The sequence below is a fragment of the Syngnathoides biaculeatus genome, chromosome 4, assembly GCF_019802595.1.
Source record: "Syngnathoides biaculeatus isolate LvHL_M chromosome 4, ASM1980259v1, whole genome shotgun sequence".
Taxonomy (NCBI): Eukaryota; Metazoa; Chordata; class Actinopteri; order Syngnathiformes; family Syngnathidae; genus Syngnathoides; species Syngnathoides biaculeatus.
This window is the reverse complement of record NC_084643.1, coordinates 4,126,072-4,144,962: the sequence shown is the minus strand read 5'-3', so window position 1 is coordinate 4,144,962 and position 18,891 is coordinate 4,126,072. Positions and strand designations below refer to the sequence as shown.

The window sequence follows — 18,891 nt, the reverse complement described above, 5'->3', positions numbered from 1 at the left end:
GGCATTTATCATATCAAGAGAATGCTAATTAGGCATCATAATTACAGCACCGGTGTGGATTAAGGACGCGGACGATAAAAGGCCGTTCCAAAACGTGCAGCACAATGCCAATAAAGATGTCGCAAGTTTATAGGGCGTGTACCAGCTGGAATGTACCACAGCTGTTGCCTGTCAATTAAAAATGCATTTCTCTGTTCTAGACAACTGGGCACGACACCCAGCCGGCCTCACAACCATAGAACGCGTGGAAGCACACCGGCTTGGCAACTCCAACACAATCTGACAGCAACCACCCACACGGCTGCTGGCACGACCAAAGAGATTCTGCGCTAACAGTCAGAAATTGCATCAGGGAAGCTCATCTGTATGCTCGCTGTCTTCATCGGGGCAGCATGCGTGGCGTCGTGTGAGTACACATTTTACCATGTCAACAATGGGGATGCAGTGGCTCAGGGTGGTACACTCCAAAAACATCTTACCACCAACATTTGATGTCTCATTTCTACTTCAAATAAGACTCATTCATCTTCCATTGCGTTTATCGTCACTCGGGTCATTGCCTAAAAACAGCACATCTCCATCCATCCATCCATCCATCCATCCATTTTCTTTGCCGCTTATACTCAGGAGGGTCGCGGGGAGTGCTGGAGCCTATCCCAGCTGTCAACGGGCATGGGGCTGGGTACACTCAGAACTGCTCGCCAGCCAATCGCAGCGCACATACAGTAGAGAAACAGCCGCACTCACAATCAGACCTAGCGGCAATTTAGAGTGTCCAATTAATGTTGCAGGTTTTTGGGGATGTGGGAGGAAACCGGAGTGCCTGGAGAAAACCCACGCAAGCACGGGGAGAACATGCAAACTCCACACAGGCCGGGGTGGGGATCGAACCCGGGTCCTCATAATTGTGAGGCCAACGCTTTACCAGATGATCCAGTGTGCCGACAGCACATTTCTTTTAGACAATTTCCACTTCTTGCAAATTCAAATTTACTTGAAATTGGTAGACCCCCCCCACACCCAATACTTGAATGGGATTTTATTACAAACTACCTAAAAACAAGTTACTTCTTACATGAAGAGTCTTATTTGAATTTGTTTTTAATCGAAGTCAGTCTAACATTCTTGGTATGATTTACAGGGCAACAACCGGGCACATGTTGGCATTTTGAAGGCACAAGCGCAGCATGACGCTGAAAACGGGCATACAGTACTTGCCAAACATTTCACCCATTACGCACGTCTGACATGCTCTGGATTGGCCCGACATGCAGAATCTTTGCACAGTTGTTAAAAAATTGTCCATCATTTCACAGGCCAAAACCAACAACTCATTCAACTGAAGGGAAGGGAATGTGAAGCACTGCGCAAGGCAGAAAGTGGTCACAGCAGACACCAAGTGGTTTTCTGAAACCTCCAAGTAAGGAAAAACTGCATGTTTTAGAGTGGCCTTTTATTGTTGGGAGTGTAACGCACACCTGTACAATGATCATGCTTTTTGATCAGCATCCTAATATTCCTTACCTGTGAGGTGGGTGGATAATCTCAGCTAAGGAGAAGTGCTCAACAACAATTCAGACCGCTTTATGACCAACAGAGAGAAATGGGCTTTTTGCGCTCCTAGAAATGTATTTGAGGTCTGAGTTCAGCATAAGAAATGCGGGTGCAAAACCCACTGCATGTAAATGTAATACTATTGTAACTACAGTGTTACCTCTACTTACTTTGTCCTGGAAGTCCTTTCATAACATGAATTTTTCGTAGGTAGAAGCGCATTTGAAATGTAAATAGCCTAATCCGTTCCAAGCGCCTCCACCCCCGTCAAAAACAAGCCTTCAAAGTACATAATGTAAAGAATAAAAATGATCTTTGTCGTTGGCAACTATGCGAAGAGAAGGGTGAGTATGATAAGCGAAAGGCGTCATGGGGGACAGAGGAGGAGGCAAACTTTGACAGACAGAAAACGCATACGTAGGAATGGACGCACGAACACAACTTAATTCCACCAATGTTTCTTGAGGCCTATGGTGAAGAAAGATGAATACACTTGCAAAACACAAACAAAAAAGTGTGCTAGCTTGTGATTCGGTGTCGCTCGAGTGTCCAAGGGAAACGAAAAGCATCATGGGTAAAGATTGATGTGCCTCCTAGCCAATGGGATGCAGGAAGATGGTATGACGATAACCAATGGGAGAGGAGCTCTAGCGCACCAAACAAACCAAGATGCAGGATGTTTACGTTGGGTGGAATTTGGGGGCTGCGAATCCAGCGCCTATTTTTGCCTTTCGTATCTTGAATTTTCCTTTGTAACTAGGGAGAATATTTCTCCGAGGAGGTGTTTCGTAACCTGAATTTTTTGTTACTAGAGACGTCCATAAATTGAGGTAGCACTGTAATTCCATCAATTTCTGCTTCTCTCGTGTTTCAATTTTTGTTCGGTGTCCGCAATTCAGTGTATACAATTATTTATGGTATTGTTTTCACAGACATTGTTGGGTGCGTTGCTATCTAATACTCACGGTCGTATGTGAGGATGTGACCACTTATTCCCTCATAGACCACGTGACCTTTGGACAAGGTGTCATCCCGCTCCCTCTCAGCTCGGCTCGCGCTGTCCTCTGTGATCAGACGGGTAATGGTTCCCTTATACAGCACATCTGCCGGTGTCCCCTGTGGGCGCAATCAGATGTGAGACATGCACTCGTCATTTCACTAAGCGGGTGGCTGAAATGATCAGGTAAAACTCAGATCAGTCAGCAAACAGACCCATATTAGGATGGGTAAACAAAATTGTAAAATTGTTGTGGATTTTAGTTAGGGGGCAAGAGGGGCTGTTCCGTTCTGTATCGACTTCCTCACAAACAAAATTCACTCCGTGAATAAAAACATTTAAATAATCTGCAACAAGACAACACATTGCGCACTTCTTACCTTTTCTTTGCTAATCTGTCTTCACTGACTCGAAAGAGACAGTTGGATATTACATGACAGGACCTGGTTATGGATGACTATGTGGAGTCACAGGACGCCACGGACTTGTTCCCAGGGCGACCCGTCAGAGCTAAGCTTATGTCACAGCTGCTGGCAAACCCAGTTGCCGCTCCACTCGGTCTGCCCCATGACCTCGCCACTGTTCTGTCCTGTGACAGTCTTCCATCCTGTGTCCATTCATCACACCCAACTGGCAGCCCGGCTGCAAGTTTTATGTCTTCGAAAGGAATTGAGGGAAGGCCAAATACCTTTAATATGGGGATGAGAAGTGGGATCGACCAGATCGATAATGTTAAACCTTATCATTTCTCCATGTGGCGCTTCCCAGGTAACTTGGCACGGATAAACGCGTCCTTGCAGGCTCCTCCCACTCTCTCTCTCTGACCTGGCAGCATTACCGTGGCAGCACACTGTCTCATTTTGACGACTTTGCTTTTTTGCTCCCTACAAGTTGGGACGTAACACCCACCAGAGTTTGTTGCTATCAACAATCTAACTGAAGCTTATCATAGATAACATACCTACGGAAAATTACATCGCGTCATCAAACATTACACAACATTCATAAACAAATTCCTGAGAGGAAACTGGGGCAGTGTCTTGGACATAATACATACTACATTCAACATAGATTGAAAGGTAGTTTGTAATGGTTCAGATGGGTTTAATTACTTATGACTCAAGCTATGATTAGACTCTGTTACTTGCAGCCACAAGAGCTCTGTTCGCCTGGAACATTGCAACTGTGCAATTTCGGCTATTTTATTTTATTTTTTTAAACTTCAAACCCAAGTTTGAGAGGTCTAGTGAAGTTTTCTCAGCGTATCTGTGATGGGCCGGAGGCCACTCTACAGTCCTGGAGGCTGAAACGTGAACTACAGTTCATCCCAAGATAACAGTACGTTCCCCGAGTCCGGCGTGCCACACACTGATGGCGTCCTTTAGCGTCTCCTGATCTGACTGAGATCTGACACATTTTCACATTCTGTCACACCTTTTTATGGATAAAACGTGGGCAGCTTAGGAACACATATGTGTCCACGGTATAAAAAGAAGGCATGAAAGCAAGAGAGATAATATTTTTAAGATGTGTTTATACTATGTTCCCGTCGGCCACAGTAGCCCCGTTTCGGCCCCCGAAAACAAAATGGGATGATCGTGAGACAACGCAGGGGGGAACCAGATGGGCAACTGTGACAAGTGGAAATTGTCAGAGTTGGCCTGTGAGAGTTTTGTGTTAAAAGGGTTCAAATGTTTGCCACGGCCTGCAGGTGAGAAATGTCGTCTGCGTGAAACTTGACAGTGTAACAACTTGCAGGCAGTCCGTAGCGTGAGGGCCGGGAAGCATCCCGGTGACTCAGGGTCCTTGCAACTTCACATTCTGAAGCGTTTGGTGCACGTTTTGTTTAGTTGTTATGATTCCAATGGCAAGTTAGGATGCATGGAAGACGTTTTTTTTTTTTTTTTAACAAAACCCGGTTTCCCATCAGAATTTGTGAACGTTGGGAGGCGAGTTTGCCCAAGGCTTGTGTTGAGTAACATTACATATTAGGTTAAGTTGGAGTGACTCCGGCTGATTATAGGTTTCTCATCCGGACCGTGACAGCCGTTGCTAATTGTCTGACAAAGATGTCGCCGGGCATCCCTTCTTCCTTCGTTGTTCCACAACCATCCTGTTTTGCCCACGCCGTCCTGAAATGTGGCGGCTTTGACTTCAGGGAACATAGTGTAGACGTCAGACTTAATTGTTCTCAGCTGAGTGTTACACAATATTCGCTCTCAACCTAACCACAACCAACTACAATAAGGCAGAAAGAAAGGTCTGTCCTCAGATCAAAATGGATAGAAATAAATATACACAAATTAAAAATAAGATGTGGGTTTAATTTGTACATAGGACAATTTCAAAGTTGTTATGAAAAGGAAAAAGTAAGCTGACCTGAGTGATAGAGCCACCTCTGTAGGAGATTGCGGAATCTGGATGCATTCTGGTCCCTGGGATACCCTTCGTGATGCTACCGCCCTGAACAGCTGGAATTGAATACAAGAACAAGCTAAGACAGAGCTTCCAGGCACAGGAACCCATTAAAGTGCTGTGTACTCCCATTGAAACAATTCATTTAGTTAGCAAGTACATGTTCGATTCCACAATATCATCCACCCATCCATTTTTTGAGCCGCTTATCTTCACAAGGGTCATGGGATTGCTTGAACCTATCGCGGCTTTCTTGGGGCTGGAGGCAAGGTACACCCTTAACCCGTCGCCGGCCAATCGCATGACACATAGCAACAGACAGCACTCACAAACACACTTTTAGGGACAATTTAAAGTCTCCAATGAATGCATGTTTTTGAGACGTGGGAGGAAACCGGAGAGCCCGGAGGAAAGGCACACAGGCACAGGGAGAACATGCAAACTCCTCCAGAATATAAATTCACAAAATTAGACAAGAACATGTGAGAGCCCATGTCAACTTAGTTTTTCTTATCTCGTGATGTTTGAAAGCATGAAGGTGGCTTGAATAAATGTTTGCGAAGTTGATTTTTTTGAACAAATTTTTAAATAATCCAGTTCATGAATAATATCCAGAACATGGATACTGCTGTTGACATTGAGGTTTCTTTTATACTGTAGATATTTGTCACATATTGGTGAAAAGGTAGCTGTACTTTTTATTTAATTTCAAAGCGTTTGAAGCTCCATGACAGCGCTCTGCTACCAAGTGGCTATTTCCCTGGCTGTACGGTAGTTTTCAACAACAAATACTGGCGTATGCATCATTTCTTATTTGCAGCGGAGCCTTAATTTACTCAACCCCGATTTAATGATGGAATATTTAAGAATATAGGCAGAGACTAGATAAGGCATAGTGTATTTCGGGGTGACAGATATACAATACGACAACATTCAAATTAATAGAGAATCCCGTGCCTACGTGCCAGCCATGTTTAATGTGTGGGCAAGTCCATGCAAGGCAATGCAATTCAATAACATATGGAAGCCACGCTGAATGTGTTTGGATTTCTAGCCATTGCATTGACATGACAGCGATGATGGAAGGAGTTCTATCTATTGTGGTCAGAGAGAATGCAGCACAGTCGCGGTGTTTAAGAAGAATTTGACACACAAGTCTCTGGAACATGATAGTTTTGGTGCGGTTAACAGTTTTGTCGTCAAGCCCTTTGTCCATGGCAACGGATTGGGAACTAGGAGGCCACTAATTCCTTGCAGCAAAAGAAAGAAGCCTGCCTCGACTCGCCTATGACTATGTCAAAAATATCAACATTAAGCACACCATTGTGGCAATTTGTTTTAAAACATTCTTATGCTTTTTAAAAAATATTTATTTACAATTAACTGTACCGGGCAATTTAGGCCATGACAGAATTTTGTACTGTATAATACGCACACCCCCGACTACTATTAGTTTGGTATATTGAGGTTGCACTGTACATGAAGAGTACAATAGTAGTGAACTCCTCAGCAGTTTCTAAATTTACAGTAGCAGGAAGATCGTGGACCTACCGGCCACTTAAGCCTTCAAAGTAAACAGAACATTAAATCCTCCCAAATCGGTCCGTGGGGTAGAATCCTATTTTTGGTGTTTTTAGTCGTGGAGTCGGGCTTGTATACATATGCTGTATTATCATTAGGTTAAGTGTTAACCCAAAAACAATCAAGTTCACAACCTACCTCTTCCACCATCATGAGGTGGGCCTTGGGTAGATGGGTTGTCAGGTTGCAAGGATGAGCTGCGAGGGGATAACTGCTCCTGCTTGACCACAGGGAATGGAGCACCTGTGTAATACACAGCAATCTCGTGAAAAAGCACAAAAGGAAAAGATCGAGCGACTCTCTAATTTTAGAATGGGTTTAGTCATGTAAAGCACACTGAGATGCCTTGCATGTGAACAAGGCGATATAAATAAATTTACTTTTGATTTTTAGCAGACCATTTAGTTGGGGACAAACGCTTTGAGTAAAAGCAGACATGAATTTGGTTGTCCAGATAAATTCACTCACCACCTTTCCTCTGATCAATCCAAGACAAGCTCATCTGAGTAGAAGGCATTTTCCCATGTTCGAACCCATGAGCTGGGCTGTGCAACTGTACAGGAGTCCCCTGGAAAAGCATTCATTTGATTCACCTGCAAAACTTGTGCAAAACTTTGCAAATTGCTAATTGGAATCAGTCTTGCCTGTGTGATGGAGCCCCCTGGCTTGGTTGAGGAAATGAGAGGTGGGGGCTCTGGCATAATGAGGGGTCTCACTGTTGCTTGTCTGGCACTATCCTGTTGCAAACCAGGAAGTACTGGGTGGCCCACTTGCTGGAATGCTGACAGGCAGGAGAAATGAAATATTGAGCGGAGAAGTAGTGCAATGCAATGCGGTATACAAGGGACAGAAAAGGGCCCCCGACGTAAATCAGGCAAAAAGAAAAGTCTTTACAGTTGAATTGGAGCAGGTGTTGGTCGTGACTGATCTTGGCCAAGTCTCGTGGGGACACGGGGAACGGAGACAAAACCGCTCGACCCAGGTTAGCGGACCTTAAGTCGTCGGGCCCCAGTGCTGGCCTCTTGACGTCGCCATGCGAAGAGAAAGCCTGCGACTTTTCTGGAAAAGCAACATTGTCATGTATTTCTGCTTTTTCAAATGCAGGAATATAACAAGTGAGACGCACAGTCACTTTTCATTGACACGAACTGATCTGATATTCACATCCCACACGCTCACAGAGATCAAGTGCACAAATTAAGCCTCTTGTCCCTTGTGGGTCAATAAAGATAAGGCATCATTTATCTTTTCCCTTTTTGGCTGTGTCCCAAAAAAACCTTGCGCAAACTAGAGAACAAAAAATAAATAACACGAAGTCAAAGTCACTAGCCACCTAAAAAAGAAGTAGTTCTCACACTATGAAATGCATTTCATCAACTGCCAAATGTATGATTCTTGGCACGCAACATCAGCATGTGCCATGTAACTGTACTGAACAAATACATTCGCCCCCCTCCCCCCGAAAGTTCTGTTCACCCGAACAAATGCCATGTTGCTTGCTTCGCACAATAAGAGGGCAAACATGAATTATCCAGTAGCCCGTAAAAGAGGCGTACCGTCCTTGTCACCAGTGGCAGGGCTGCGTGGGCGGATGCGAGGGCTGCTGCTATGAGGAGCCTCCCTGTCTCTATCAGCTTGTTGGGAATAAGGCTGCTGTTTGCCTGGCTGGCCCGAAAGCTGCTGCTGCTGCTGTTGTTTGACCTCCTGAGACGACTCCCCATGAGCCATAGTGATCTGCTGTTGGTACAGTGCCAAAGCATGGGGGGGCAACACAGCCTTGGCACCCCCACTCCGCTGATTGCCTTGGACCGACGCTTCTGGTATCTACTCAAACGATGACAGGGAAAAAATGCGTTTTAAAATGTTTGCACTGTCTTGCAGACAACATTTTAAATCCTCCACATTTTCAACATATGAGCGGTAGCTCTACGCAGTTCCTGATAACGATGATTGTGATCTAGAAATGTTAAAGCTTACTTTAATCTCTACAAAGCAAACAATTGGACCTGCTCAACGTTCATACAACTTTTCGAAAATTAAATACAAATTCATGTCTTTTGAAGACTCCTTATGAAGTTTAGACAAATTTGTGTTTGTCTGGGATGACACAATATAAACATATTTGATTGCAGAAGGCTTTCTGGATGTTGACAAAGAATTTATTTCTGCATTATTAAAATTCCAGTCATTTGCTCCGATAAGTACTTTTAAATATGTTTCATATTAAAAACACTCCACCGATGGAAGACGGCAGGTAAAAAGCCAAAAGTTGGAGAGCGAGTAACTCACAATTGGCGGGATGGCGGCCGCCCGCTGTTTGAGCTGTTTAAGGTCCATGGGCTTCTGGAGCGGGGATGAGATGACGCCATCATGAGCGTAGTTCAGTAGGCTTGGACGCGGGGACGTTATTCTACGAACACATTTGAAAGAACAAAAATTAATAATTTTTTTTCATCCATTGAAACAGGTGACGGATACAAATTCATAGGGGCAGGGGGATGCGCAACATATACAACTATAAGTATAAGTACTATATTTATTACAGCTGCACAATTTATGTATGAAGTGGCAGAAAGACAGCGCACGCCAAGTGAAAATCCGTGCACACACATGAATGCGCGCACGCACAGTTTGGTTGGCAAAGGGCAGCCTTATTCTCAGCTCTACCAGTGTGTTCTATCAGCTCTCAAGAGGTGAAAAAAGAAAAAAAAACAAATACACCGCAAACAAGACTAATTATCCCTCCCACGCACTGACATCCATTTCTTGTGGCCTCATTTACAGGCACGCACAAATCCATCGTACACTTAAATGTCCAACTTATAAGCTAAAAGTGCCAGTCAAAGTCTTGGGCTGACCGAAAGAGGAAAACATGCGAGTACACACACATATACTGTTTTTGCTGAAATGTCATAAATTTAAATTCATTTTTTTTCTCCAGCATACAAGCAAATTTGACCTTAATCAACTTGGAAACTTATGGGAAAATTAGAAGCTGAATAAAGGCCACTGCACGTGTGATGTATTTTTCACCTGTTTTTTTCTGTGTTGTCCGCTTCTTCGACTTCATCAGCGCTGCAAGTGGCGCTGGAGTCGCTGTCCCCATGTGAGCCTGCTTTGGCCCCGTGGTCTTTCTTTGAGCTCTTGGGACAGTTTTTGACATCGTCAGCTTCTGCCGCGGGAGCCTTCTTGTCCGTGGCCTCGGTGCTTGGTGACGCTTGGTCCGGATCCTTGTTTGGCGATGCTGATTCAGTCTTGATCTCCTGCTTGATGGAGAGCTCTGGCTCTTCTTTTATTGGAAGCTTCACGTCTTCAGCCTGTTCTGAGTCTGTTCCGGCTACCTCCTTATCCCCACTATTAGAGCCAGCCTTGGATTTATTGGAACCCTCTTCCTTGGCCTTGGTATCATCAGCTGAACGTGGCGATGGCAAACTCTCCGTGTCCGAGCTGTTGTTGGTGCCACCTACCAGGGGGGCAGAGCAAGCGCATTGTCGGTATGATAAAGAAGCCGGAATATTCGGTTTTCACACCAACTGCCAGCCAATAGTAGAGCACAACGCTCGACATATATCAGTCATAAATGTGCGTATTTTAACTGTTGAAAATTCCATTGAATTTACTCGCAAACATTCTTTAGGGACTTAGTATATTTTACATAGACCAGCTATATTCGGATTCCCAGAATAGAATCCATACAATCGGCTTCCTATTATACTCATCGGGTATGTTTGTACAATAAGGAGTATTAAATAATAATAATTAAATGAGGAGTCTTCCTGCTACTTTTGATCACATACATTGTACATTCCTTTAATTTTTCCTTATTTGGGGCTTTGTTTTTCCATTTGTCACAAAGGTATGTTAATTGTTTCGCTTTCTGGATATGTTTGATAAACCCGACTCGAAACACACATGAATTGATTGGAGAAAAAAAGTAAAAATAATCAATAGTTATTGTTAGCAATTTACCAAAGTAGGCAAATGTAATTGTTTGCCCATCCTTAGTCCAGAGCATAACTGCCATGATCTTTCAGTTGACTGTACCTTCTCCATCTTCAGGCGCTTCCTCTTCATTGCCACTTGCGCCCGAGCCTTCCAACTCTTCTTCTTCTGCTGCTGTGAATGGGGCAGTGGCCTCTTCATTTTGAAGGCTTTTGCCCCTGCGGCGAGCCTTTCGTTCCTTCTCCTATGTTAAGATCCACCACGAGAAAATTTCACTTAAATATATACCAAATATGTCACAACTTTGTGATCTCTGTGTGAAAAAAAAATCTGCGACTTTTTTTTTTTTTTTTGCTTACCGATTTCATTTTATGTTGCTGTAAAATCTCATCCAGTTTTTGCCTTTTCTTGTAGTTGAAATAGAAGTTCTTACACTGCGACACAGTTTTTGATCCCACCATCTTGGCAATGGCAGACCAGTTCCTACCATACTGAAGAAGACCTGCAATGATGAAGTAGGCTTTGAATTAAAGGCAACATTTTTGTCGCCACCTTAAATGAAGTAAATAAAAATGTGAAGAGTAGCCTTGTATTTTAATTTATTTTATGTATTTCCAGGTGTTTCTTTTTTTCTCTCATTACTTTCTTCAAAGTCAGGAGACTGTGGATTTACTTAAACTAGGCACACCTGAAACCAGTCTTTCTCTGTGCAATGTCAGGGGAAAGTCAAAAGACATCAGCCAAGGTATCACGAAGAGAACTGTCAACTGGAACAAGTATCGTTCATCCTTGGGTGCAATTTCCAGATCCTTGAAGGTGCCACATTCATTTGTTCAAAGAATTATATGTAAGTATAAACACTGTGGGAATGTCGAATCATCATATCACCAAGTAGCCGAGGCTCACCAAAGGTTCTGCGCTGCAGAGGTGTGCATGCTTTGGTCCGAAATGTGCATATTACCCCCAGAACAAAAGCAAAAGATTTTATGAAGATGCTTGCTGAAACTGGCAAGTGTGTGTCATTGTTCACAGCATTATAAAAAAGCACAATACCGAGTAGGGCTGAAAGGTCAAGCTGCCAGGAAGAAGCCATTACTCCAAAAGAAGTACAGATTGCAAAGACCTTAACTTTTGGACCTGTGGAACTAAATTTGAACTGATTGGCCACAGAGAGCATCGTTCTGTTGAGAGGAAAAAGACTGATGCTTTTGCAAGCCTGAAAATTTATAGGCAAACTTGAAAAGGGATGTGTGAGCAAGGCGCCTGACTAACTTGGCTCAGTCATACCAGTTCTGTCAAGAGGAATGGGCCTAAATTCCTGGAAACTATTGTGAGAAGCTTGTGGAAGGAGATCCAAAACGTATGACCAAAGTAAGACAGTTGAAAAGGAATTGGTACCAAATACTAATGAAATGTATGTAAATAACTCTGAAGAAAGTCATGGAAACTGTCATTTATCACTCATTACCTGGCATGTAGTGAATAATGATTTTGGTAATCCGGACTGACCTAAAACAGGGAAGATTTCTTTCTTTTTTAATGTAAGATAGTGCGAAAAAAAAGTTTTATATGGTATATGTAAATATCAGCAATACCTTATATGCATGTGTTAATAGCTGTACTGTCAACTGTAGGACAATCTAGGACTTGAGTCCACAGTGTCTGAGAGGAGCACTGGCAACAAGATACCAATATACAGTATTCCTTAATTCATAAAACAATAGAAATGCCTAGGGACGAGGTATTATGGCAGCTGAACAGCCCCTTATGTCAATGACATCACTAACTCTCCCTCACTGAGGTCACACTGTTATATTCTGACTAACTTTGATGTGACCCAGTTCCAAGGAACCATGGTCCTTTACTCAGTCAACCACATGATTGTGCCTTACACAAGAGTCGACTTGCACCCGCCAGACCACAAAAGGATAGAAAAAGTGGTCATGAAATTCACGTATCACATGAGCTAAAAGAATTGTTGTAGGGAGCGGTCAGCATGTTTGTGTAAAAGAGGGCCCAAAGACAAATAGCGTAGAATTTACTGTGGTGGCTACGCTTCAGCGTGCGCTATTAGCTGAAAGGAGGCCATTAGCAGTGTGTGCTGTAAGGAGCTTAACCTACACCACCCACTTGTTTCCTGTGCCAGTATGACAGGTCGTGCCGGGGCACCCTCTCCGAGGCTTGTGGGGGTTGTTATTAACAGGCATGGAGCCAACAGCTAGCGGGGGAACTGACTAGAGTTTAAAGGTCCTTGCATCTTAATATTCAATGAAAACAGGGAGACAACAAATAGACACTTTTTTTTACTCTCATCTAATGCCATATGCACTCATCATGCACCGAGGATGAGTATTCCTTCTTTTATCAGAATATATTGAAAACACGAGACAAACTACAGCAGCAGCTAGTCTGTCATCCTATGAAAACTCCACAACAGCCTGTCAAGTTTTCAAGTGGTAGGACTGGTCAAAAAGCAAAAGGAAAAAAAAGAAAAGCAGATTGTAGGTACTAACTCATTCCTAAACTAGGTATACAAGTAGTAACGTCTGTATTGGAGAGGGTAATGCCTCGTGCAAGTCAGGCATCTCCATTTTAGACATCTTACAAAAGCACAGCATGAACTCTAAGATTTAAAAAAGCAATTACTCAAAATGAATAGTGATGACAAATCTCAATACCTAGTTTAATCCGTGTATGCAAGTGTACAAAGCGCATTCCCGAGTCGTTGCCGTTGACTCAAAGCCCTAGAGGCAGGGGGAACACTTGCGTCAAACATCCAATCAGCAGCAGCAATACTGAAGCAGGTGGTGTCCTCACACCCAATAAGGACCCCGCAAGGCCTTTAGCGCCACCCAGAGCAGTCCAATCAACAGCTGCTGTAGCCAGAACGTGGTTGTCGCTGTGTCACATGCCTGTTGCTTCAGTCGTGGTCTTGTGGCCCTGCCGGATCACACGATCAGACTATCTGATCTCTGGAGAGACGGCCGGGAACGCTCTTCACCACCATCCAGAGCGCAGATGAAAACAACTCAATCCCTCCACTCTTGCTTCCAGCTGGCTTGATACTTGAGCTGGGTTCAGGTTGACGTGCTCCAAAACAGCACATGCTCCTGGTCTCTCCCCGCCTGGCTGCAATCCTCACGCTTCACTAATTGCAGCTCCGTTCTTGCGTTGCGGCTCTCCTCAATGGCGGCAGTCTATTAAGACTTCCACAGGAAAGTGGAACTACAAGGCTGTGCTCTCGCTCTCTCTCTCTCTCTCTCTCTCTCCTCATCTGATCTTTCTATCTCTCTTTCCCCTCCCTCTCTCCGTTAGCCTATCCCTCCCCCCATCTTACTGTGCCAGCAGGCACCACCGACCAGTGCGCACACAAATGCATGCGTACACACGAACTTGAGCCCTCTCTCTCTCTCTCTCTCTCTCTCTCTCTCTCTCGCTCTCCTGTTAATACTTTAGCACACAGACACAAACACACACTCAGGCAGTCCAAGTGTAAACACAGAGGGGGTGGCGAGGAGGGGATGAGAGGGAGAATGGAGACTGCGTAGCGATAAAGAACTGGGGAGTAAGCAAAGAGAGAAGAGGATTGGGAGGAGGGGGGGACAGGGGGAGGCAACAGAGTTGATGTTGATACCATGAGAAAGCATAAAGGCTTTCACATTTTTCCTGACTGACCTGCTTTTCATCTTGAATGTGACCTCTCCAGTCTATAATAAAACAGAGTAAGGAAGGAGAGAGAGCAAGCGGTGGTCGGGGGCGGACTCCTCACTTGCCAAATCTTCCACAGCGCTTGCCAACTTGGGCCGGTGCCATCTCCCAAACCGAGAAGTGGACGGAGAGAGAAGCAAAGACCGAACACCAGTGGAAAAGAAAAATGTGGGTTTTCTACCTGCAGCTCCCTTGTGTGGGGATCTTCCGGCAAGTGGAGCAGGGGCCTTTATCCAGGTGCCTGCCTGTACTCTGGCAAAGCCTCGCAGATTACTGCACTTACATGAATGCTAGCCAAGAGGTGCGCACATGCAAACACAACTTGGATCCGGATCACGGAGAGACAACCTTTACAAGACATCTTACACGTAAACAGATTCAGATAGTGGATTAAAAATAAGCCTTTCGAACAACTCGTCTGATCTACCGATTTTGAGTAGCATGAAGGCTTGAGTTATTGCATGTGGCAATACTTTCTTGGAAGGCACTGGGGCAAAAAAAAAAAGAAAAAAAAAAAGTGTTTTTTCAGACATTTTTAACTAATGGAGATGAACACATTAAGCCTGCGGACAAATGCACAACTCAAGATGAAATGGAGACAAGTGAGCGCCTTGATGAACTTGGAGAATATTCGACAGGGAGTGGCGACGAGGTTTGCAAATTGTGACGATGCTCTTGTGTATGTAGGACAGGAGGGTGAGCTGCTTTTTACATGGTGGGGCTGTTAAGAATTTCTGGAAAAATAGCAAGACTAGTTCTGTGGTTACATAAGCACTTCATAGAAGCCCTGCAGCCACTGAATTGCCAGGCTAATCCTCTGGGATGAAGCACACCACTAATCCAAACGCAGGAGAATGGAACTGACGATATTAACCGGGGTTACTACACACTCTGGCGTCCTAGCCGAGCAGTGACGGATGGTGAAAAATAACCGATCAACGGACAAATATGTACAAATACATGACAAAATTGTTGGGGCAAGCACACAAGTAGCCAAGAGGCCACAAGATCATATTCGGCACTTGCGCTAATATGATTAAAAGGAAGGACTTGTTTAATTATTTTGAGAGAAAGCTCAAGTCAAGTAAAGCCCCACAGATGACCCACGGCATCATTGTGCAGAGAGCAGGTCGACAGCTTTTATAAATGTGATACAAGTGTGTAAATCTATACACCACAGATTACCCATTTTGAAATTTCAAAAGTACAGTAATTGTGTTTGGATCCAAATATAATATCAGCAAGCTTGTCAAACTGGTGTTACGGATCTGTGGGGAATCCCTTTCGAAGAGTCACTGGGCAATTATAAACCACTGAGGGTGAGAAGCTCCTTTAATTATCAACTCTGAGAATGACAATCATTGTACTTGGCACCACCGTCACAATCACACGCAGTACTGTACAAGTGTGAGGACATCGGGCAGCGGACCTGAGAGCGCTGCCAATCAGCTACGAGCTGCCGGGTGGGTGATCTTCTGTCAGAGGTAATAAACGGGCGGGTTAATGACTGCTGCAATTTCGTGGAGGTTAACTGATAACGGACAGACTTTATAGCCACCACGATAAGAAGACAGGCTGCCTTGACCGAGAGAAGGGAAACGACACAAAAGAGCAGCAGCCACAGTCCGCACTGATTCACCTCAGCGGCAAAGACGCACGTGGCAATCGCTGCTTCACCAACAGCGAGGCACATCCTCATCATTTGTCTTTTTTTTTTTTTTTTTTGACACGCCTTAATTGTGAACAATAATGTTTCAATCCAAGTCACAGAGGAAAGAAAAGCTTTGCGTGTTACCTTTTTTGGCCGTTTCCATCTCTTCTTCAGTCCAGCGAGAACTTTCATTCATTTCCAGATTGGCTGTCGCATACACAAACACACACACACATACACACACACACACACACATACAAATAAGCAAGTAAGAAGGAGGAGGGGGAGTGGGAAGTTGCAAGTGACAAAGTCAGTTAAGGGAGTGACTTACAAGAGGAAAGAAAATAGAGAAGAAAAAAATATATATATGTGGGGGAAGGGTACTTTTGGCGCTTGCTAAAAAGGCACTGTTGCCATGGTTGCTGTTTGTTTTAGATGGCGGAAGCAGGAAATCGAAGGAGAGAAGTCCGTTAATGATTATCGACCACTCCTGGCTTTTTCCTCTCCACACAAGTTATTAGTCAGAGTGACCCTGGCCCTGCCCCGCGCGCACACATAAGTTGGATCTTGTACTTGGAAGTCCTCTCTATACGGACCTGTGAAGACGACAAAGCAGCCAGCCGAGCACCGCTTCGGGCATCGCAGCAATGAAAGTAGGCGGCTATTGAGCGGCCCAGCGGCTTCACTCCATGGGGAATTTCATGTGACAACACTTTATGGTAGCAAAAGTAACGGGCAGCATATACTCAGCCCACAAGAGCTGATATAATAAAAACAAATAGCCAATAGCAGAATGGGGTGCCACTTAAACACTTGTGAGTGGGGCAAAGACTTAAGGGCCAACGGTGCACTCTGGTGGAATGGGCCAGGAGATCAATATTTGGAGCATAAATTGAGCCACTGAAAACTAGAGTGGGCTAATTTCATTTTTGACATATCGCGGTAGTGTGATTGAAAGTTTGAGGGTTGCCACTGAAAGGTTACTGCAAGAGTGATCTGGGTGCGTGCATCCGTTAAGTCCATCAATAGTTCATGGGAGACAGTAACATGGAACATGCACTGGGACACGAGCTAAAAATATGTCAAAAGTCAATAGTGTGTATTACACATAGCTATGAAGAATATGTAAAACTTCTTTCCCATTTTAGAGACGTACACTGGGATTTACTTTCATTGCAATATATGTAATCTAATCTCATATATATCTAAATGTAAAATTGGCAAAATGTTTGCTGCTCATGACGTCCTCCTGGGTGCTGCCATATAGATATAAGATATCATCTCTCTGGATGCACCGCTGGGTCAAAGACAGTCTCTTGATTGTCCCCATGTCACACGCCAACTGCATTTGTCCTATATATTTAGTAAATTAAAGCTTACTTTCCACCCGAGTGCAGTGTCCTGTTGGATATGTTTAAGACATTTCATTCGCAACTCATTCCTTATTGGATCGCTACGTAAGCCAGCTCGTGTCTCCTGCTAGCTCCCACAGTTAAAGGGGAATTCCACTGGTTTACATTAACAATGTATCTGATAGGTCATGTAATATGTACTCCATTTTGACAATATGATGTTAAATCCTCTCTCATTTAATAGTGTTTTGAGAATTTTTTTTAATTGACAATTACAAATTTTCAGGGGCGCTGCCATTTTCGCCAGTTACATCTGATGAGGATAAATCCGAGAAATCAGTGCTGGGCATAATGGTGTCCCATGTAAACAAGCGTTTGGAACCCCACGTCACATCCACGCACGTAGGTCATGTGACTCGCGAAAATGTAAGTGCCCCTGAAAATTTGTAATTGTCGATAAAAATCTTCTCAAAACACTATTAAATGAGAGAGGATTTAACATCACATGTCAAGATAGGGTACATATTACATGACCTATTGGATACATTGTTCATGCAAACCACCGGATTTCCCCTTTAACTGCTTGCCAGCATTTCTAAACTTGCAGGAAAACAACAAATTGTGTGCGTGTGTGTGTGTGTGTGGGGGGGGTAATCGACACTCAATGGACTATACACCAAGTGGGAACCAACGACCTGATTTATCCAACGCTGTCGAGTCTGACGGAAGCACTCGACCACTTTGCACCTGCCCAATCATTGCAGGGCGCAACCAAAATGGCACCCAGTCGCAATATACCCGGTGAGACTAATAAAAGAAATCTTGAAATACATCAACGGATGCACATAGAGCAGTATATTATTCCATATTATTGAGCATGGATGGCAGTGACTTGACAGTGCACATTATAATTACGTAAAAGGGTTTTTCTGATTTTTGGGGGTGCATTTTATGACAAGAAATTACTGTTAATATAAATTGGAGAAATATGACACTGTGGGTTGCTATAATACAGTAGGGCAGGAAACTAGCAGACTAGTATCCCTCCGACTATTAGTTGCCATGTACTCTTGTTGACAGGGGGACTTAAAACTATGACGCGCCGGTTTAAAGTCCAAAGGCTTTACAGATGAGCTACTGTCACCTCTCACCCCGCTTAAGTGATTCGATGTTCAACCGCCAAGACTGACCGAGCTCATTGTTGACAGGCGCCGCGGTCGTCTCCTCCACCTCGCTGGTCATCGAGCGGGTGATCCGGCCCTTCCGGCGTCCTTGGCTGTTGGCTGTTCGCCGGCCCTTCACGGCCACTGCAGGCTCTTTGTCCTCTGCATCTTCGCCAGAAGTTTCATCTCTGCGGTTTAGAGATGGCGTTACATTTTCAAACAACATCAGGGTAAGCGGTAAAGGATCAATGGATCCATCACAATGATTGTCAAAGTCTGTGTTCAGTTATTACATTACAAATTAATGTTCAGTTCAGCTTGCCACTGTCCAGTATGTAATAGCAAAACCTTATTTGGCTTATGTTTCTACCACAGGTTGTGTACTTTGGATGATAATACGTGCAATGTCTGCTAATGAATAATATGTTTTCCATACTACTGAATTTCAGGAAGAGGAACACAACAAAGCAAAATACCAATGAGGGACAATACACGTTATTCTTTGTTGCATAAAGATAGGCTGGGGAT

General features: G+C 44.0%; 1 protein-coding gene across 9 annotated transcripts in view; it reads right to left on the bottom strand.

Annotated features, from left to right (window-relative positions):
• ncor2 (nuclear receptor corepressor 2) overlaps positions 1-18,891 on the bottom strand; it is a 115,265-nt gene that overhangs the window by 17,737 nt on the left and 78,637 nt on the right. For all 9 annotated transcript variants that reach the window (XM_061816136.1, XM_061816143.1, XM_061816144.1 and 6 more), the window contains 13 exons: positions 18,391-18,551; positions 15,993-16,055; positions 10,849-10,991; positions 10,592-10,733; positions 9,581-10,010; positions 8,837-8,957; positions 8,104-8,371; positions 7,442-7,606; positions 7,192-7,328; positions 7,016-7,115; positions 6,686-6,790; positions 4,931-5,022; positions 2,520-2,670 (listed from right to left, as the gene is read on the bottom strand). In XM_061816136.1, coding sequence (XP_061672120.1) covers positions 2,520-2,670; positions 4,931-5,022; positions 6,686-6,790; positions 7,016-7,115; positions 7,192-7,328; positions 7,442-7,606; positions 8,104-8,371; positions 8,837-8,957; positions 9,581-10,010; positions 10,592-10,733; positions 10,849-10,991; positions 15,993-16,055; positions 18,391-18,551 — 2,078 coding nt within the window. The remainder of the gene's footprint in view (positions 1-2,519; positions 2,671-4,930; positions 5,023-6,685; positions 6,791-7,015; positions 7,116-7,191; positions 7,329-7,441; positions 7,607-8,103; positions 8,372-8,836; positions 8,958-9,580; positions 10,011-10,591; positions 10,734-10,848; positions 10,992-15,992; positions 16,056-18,390; positions 18,552-18,891) is intronic.